The following is a 5113-nucleotide window of genomic DNA, read 5'->3' as shown; positions in this document are numbered from 1 at the left end:
CAATAGCAAAGCTAGTGTTCCGTATTCATCTTTAATCAGGGACTGATTTAGAGTTCAAACACCACAAAAATGCAGTTTGTGGCCACTCGTGCTGAAACTGTCAGGGTCTGGGGTGGGACTCAGAAGCGGACCAGAGTTAGTAGAAGATGCGATTTATTTTGCGAAGCACAGAATCAGAAGCAGTCTCTTAATCAAGTACAGGCAAGGGTCAAAATCCGGGGAATCAAATAGACAGGGCAGAGGCACAAAAACGGGAACCGGGGGGCAGGTCGATTAAACAGGCAAGGGTCAAAAATACCAAGGCAAGGAATAACACGGGCAGGCTAAACTCGAGGTCGGAAACAAACAAGCAAAAGTCGAAAAACCAGGAAGGACAAAAACTAGATTCTAGAGGTTGACCTCAATATGAATTTTCTTCAATGAGCTTTGCAAAAGAATAAAAGATGCACAAAAATTTCCGAACAGTGGACTTTTATGTCATAAGGCAGATTGCAGCAACACCCACCCCCCCCCCCCCCGCCCCCACCCCCTTGCCCACCCTTCAAGCACATATACACCCAAAAAAAAGAGAGAGAGAAAAAAACATGATTCATGTCAAAACTGACATCTTAACTCCATTTTACATGCATATTATTTTGATATAACGACTAGAGTATTACGCCTAGAATACACTGCAGCAATTTTAGTCATGATGTTTGTGATTTTTAAGGTCTTAATCGCTGTCAGCACCCATGCTTGATGGTCTTTTACGGTTAGATGGTCAGAGACTCAACTGCACCTCTCCCAGTCCAGTCTTAAGATAGCCTACAAACCTTGCAACTGTATCAAACAGATTTTATCACCAATCTTTAGCATGGCTTGTGTAGTGTGTAATCCACTGTGACCATAATGTGAGTATGGATGGGAATACCACCAAATTTTTTTTATTTTTAAAAGATAGATATTAAATGTGAGATTCATTGTTAGGATTTGGAAAATTGTGTACTGTGTTATATGTACACTTTAAAATGCTTCTGTGCAATGTTTCATGAAAGTAAAAGTCTCTTAACTTCCACACAGGACATGTTTCCGAGAAATCAGACATCGAAACAGTGACCTGAGCAGAAAAAGGGAAAATTGTGCCTCTTGTGGCACTGAGCCAGATCAGAGTTGCATCATAGGATCCGCTCTGCACAAACCAACATACATCTTGATTGGGAATACAGTTAACTATATTGTGCGGACATGGTCAAACAAAACAAATTACAAAAAGTATGGGCAACATCAATATGTATACATAGGAATATGCATGCGATAAAGCCAGTCAAACTAGACCTGGTTGGTAATTGTTTCAAGGGTTTTAATTTTGATGTAAAAATAATAGTTAACTCCATTCATCCTGTCTCTCAACATTGAAAATAAACCAATTATTTATACTGACTTCAAGTTTAAATAATTGCACACTGATCTTCGATACTTCATCATGAATCTTATGTATGCTTCACTCTCTCTCTCTCATACACACAAACACGCACACACACTATCTCTCTCTCTCTACTGCTCTCTTGTATTTCAAAATCTCCACATGAAAAAAACAAACAAATAAAAAATCATAGAATTTTCACTTGAGAGTTGCTGGTAAATGGGAAAGTTTTATGAAAGAAGAATCGGTGCAGTGAGCTGCAAAAGGGGAAATCCCTCTCATGGCACTGAGCTAGATCAGAGTTGCATCATAGGATCCGCCCCACGCAAATCACATAAATACAGGACTGAACACTTCAATCACTCACAACTTCATCTCTTCAGCGGTCAGAACCCACAAAGAAGAGAAACCCCAATCGCAAAAACCATGAGATCAGCTGTGTTCATCCTGCTGGCCTGCCTGCTGTTCGTAGATGTTAAAGGTAATACATTTCAAATAGTTAAGAATTTCTAAAAGGCGGATGTTTTTTGTGTACCTAGTTACTGGGTGAATTTTAACCTTGATGTCATTACAAGGCTTCAAAATGTTGGAATTAATCTTGTTTTATTAACAACTAGTGTCTGTTCTGTAGTCCAAGACAACATACACATGAAAGGAATTCTAGATTTCAGTTTTTACTGAGAGCTTAATATTGGGGGTATTTTTGTAACTGTGTTTGCAGTTATCCAAGAGATGCTTGCGAATAGTGCTCCCAATCTCAATACGATGTGACATTTTTTGACATGCTTCACATGTTCATTTTTTTATCCTCTCAAGACATGTCACAGTCTCCGAAGGGTCGATGTTATTGCATGGATGCTGGCGTGAAATTCATTCTTCCCAGACTGATTGAGAAGATAGAGGTGTATTATCCCAGCTCATCCTGTGAGAATATGGAGCTTGTGTAAGGACATTATGGTGTTATTCTCTGTTAAGTTCATGTAAGGATACGATGATGGTATTTCTGTTAGGCTCCTGTAAGAATATTATAATGCTATTCACTGTTATAGACCTACAGTATGACGAGAATCATAATTTTAAATGTGCTCACAAACAAGGATTCTAATTATTCTACCTTCTCTTTCTGTGCTCATTCAGCGCAACCCTGAAAGGAAGTGGAGAACAGAAGTGCTTGAATCCAAAGTCCCAGTTTGCTCGGAATTTCATCAAGAATGCACAAAGGCAGAAGAGCTCAACTGCCGATGGGTATTTACTACATAATTATTCAGATCTACACACTTTAACTGAATAAATAAACATCTAACTTTATTCGGTATAGCTACAGCTAAAGTTGCATGATGGCAGGGAATATGGTTCCCAACCCAGAAAACTGACAATATTTATGACTTTCATTTCAGGAGACGGGGGAGGAATGCATCATGAAGCAGAAGAAGGCTTTCATTCCCCAATAGAACTGTCAGTTGCCTCTGAGTGGGGTCATAGAAGCTGAAATGTTTTGAAATATCTTGCATATGAATGTATTCACATATCTAAGGTTATATGAAGCAGGGTTCGTACGGTAATGAAAAACCTGGAGAAGTCATTGAAATTTAAAATGCAATTTCCAGGCCCTGGAAAAGTTATGGAAAATAATATTTTTTGAAAAGTTTTGGAAAAGTAATGGAAACACAGCTAAAGTTGCATCAAATATAATTACTAATTAATCCAATCGTAAAAATAGTATGTATAGTAATAAAACGTAAATTGTCACGTAACCTTCGCGGTATTTTGGTGGTGTGAGAAGTTAATTCAGTCTGGCTCAGTCTGTTTACTGGCACGCCCAACAGGCACGCTTCTGCTAATGTAGCAGTTAGTAAACGTAGGCCCTACTGTGCCGACAATATGCCAGGGAAGTGCAGCTTCAATAATATATCACGGCTCGAAATTAACTTTTTTACTTCGTAGCACTGGTGCTCCCAACTTCAAAAAGTTAGGAGCACCCACCAAAATGTAAGGAGCACCAACAATATATGCAATAGATTTTTTATTGATAAAAAACGACAATATAACAGTACGGTTTACAAGTAACAGTTAAACTGTCACGCATAAAATGTGTCGACTCTTCAAGGAATTGCGTGTTATGCATTCAAACGACAAAGAGCTTCTCGTCACATTAATACCGCTAATTAAATCAACCGCCAGTAAACTGCATCGGAGAAATGAGCTGTTTCAAACGGGTCGCTAAAACACTAAGTTAACGTTTAAAAAAAATGCCGTAATCGTGCGCTTCAACTTTTCAGCTTTCGATAACGCTAATAAATTGAACATAAACTTTTGTCTTTAGGTAACATTAGTTAACGCGTTAGCTCTTTGTGTCGCGTGACAGTGGAGTGCAGCGAAAGGGAGTGATTGAAGGCTAATATTAACCAATTTAAAATCAGCATTAAAGGTAAGAATGTCAAACTCACGATTGGTTAGAAGGGTTACCGTCAGCTCCCAAGGCACATACTGAGTGTACTAACTAGCGAATGTAGCCTACAGAGAAAGACGTTCGACTGGAAAAACTGACAAAAACTATTCGAATTAAAATATGAGAGAATGTATCTAAGTGTGTCTGTCTGGTGTTTATTTGTTTTAGAGAGTCACCATATGTTTCAGATGCAGACCTAATTTTACTTAGTGTTACAATAAATAATTTTAAATTGTCCCGCTGAGATAAAGTCATTTGTTTTGGTCATGGATATTCAGTTAAAGGTTGTGGAGAAGTAATGGAAAAGTCATTGAAAATCATTGGTGAAAAAGTGTATGAACCCTGATGAAGACGTGTCATAGTTGTATTATTTAAATTGGTTGGCTAATTTATTAAATGTATAACTACTTCATAAAGGTGCATTAAACATTGTTTTTCATTTTGTTTTTGCTGTATTTTTGTTGTCTTTTATGACAAAATAATAGAAAAATATAATAAATAATTTATTTTAAATGACCCAAAGGGGAAAATGTCACTGAGCCTCAAGCTCTGAATATTCATTTATTTTATTGATTTTATTTAACCTTTATTTAACCAGGTTAGTCTCATTGAGATTAGAAATCTCTTTTTCAAGAGAGACCTGGCCAAGAAAGCAGCAGTCGATTACAGACACAACAAAATTTCAACATTTAACATACTATAAAAGCAGACAAACAGCAATGTTCAAAGTTTCACAATCTAGCAGCACTGCCTCCTTGTGTTCATACATGCATAGCAGTATGGTGGTGTTACAGTTGGTCATGGTCTCTAGAAAGGCAGTGACATCCACAAAGATATTGAAAATGATCAGCTAGAGCAGGAATGTTCAAATATGGCCTTGGAGGGCAATAGCAAAGCTAGTGTTCCGTATTCATCTTTAATCAGGGACTGATTTAGAGTTCAAACACCACAAAAATGCAGTTTGTGGCCACTGGTGCTGAAACCACTGTGTCTATATACCCTTCCCACTTAAATAAACTCAGTAAATTTTGCTTTAGTTCCAACAGACCTGGGTCAAAATAGTATTTCATGCATTTCAATAGCATTCAATTAAACTAATGAAAAAGGAAACAGGACATTATTATTTAAAAATATTGTATTTGAAAATGTTAGTGTATTTGCAAGCATATTTTTGAAACTGTGTGCAAATATATAAACTAATTGAAATTTGGGCTTTTGAAAGATAGCATTTTTAGACAAAGGATGTATAATTATTTCTGTCC

At 37.2% G+C, this 5113-nt stretch overlaps 1 protein-coding gene across 1 annotated transcript in view; it reads left to right on the top strand.

Moving 5' to 3' along the window:
* Positions 1-1759: 1759 nt before the first annotated feature.
* The window catches only part of LOC135239716 (C-X-C motif chemokine 11-6-like), a 4720-nt gene continuing 1366 nt past the window's right edge, over positions 1760-5113 (top strand). Inside the window, exons 1-2 of the mRNA XM_064308594.1 lie at positions 1760-1883; positions 2219-2345. Of these exons, the coding sequence (XP_064164664.1) occupies positions 1829-1883; positions 2219-2345 (182 nt within the window). The 5' untranslated portion in view covers positions 1760-1828. The remainder of the gene's footprint in view (positions 1884-2218; positions 2346-5113) is intronic.

Source organism: Anguilla rostrata, chromosome 14, assembly GCF_018555375.3.
Source record: "Anguilla rostrata isolate EN2019 chromosome 14, ASM1855537v3, whole genome shotgun sequence".
Classification (NCBI taxonomy): Eukaryota; Metazoa; Chordata; class Actinopteri; order Anguilliformes; family Anguillidae; genus Anguilla; species Anguilla rostrata.
The sequence above is the reverse complement of the archived record's forward strand: the minus strand, read 5'-3'. Positions and strand labels throughout refer to the sequence as shown.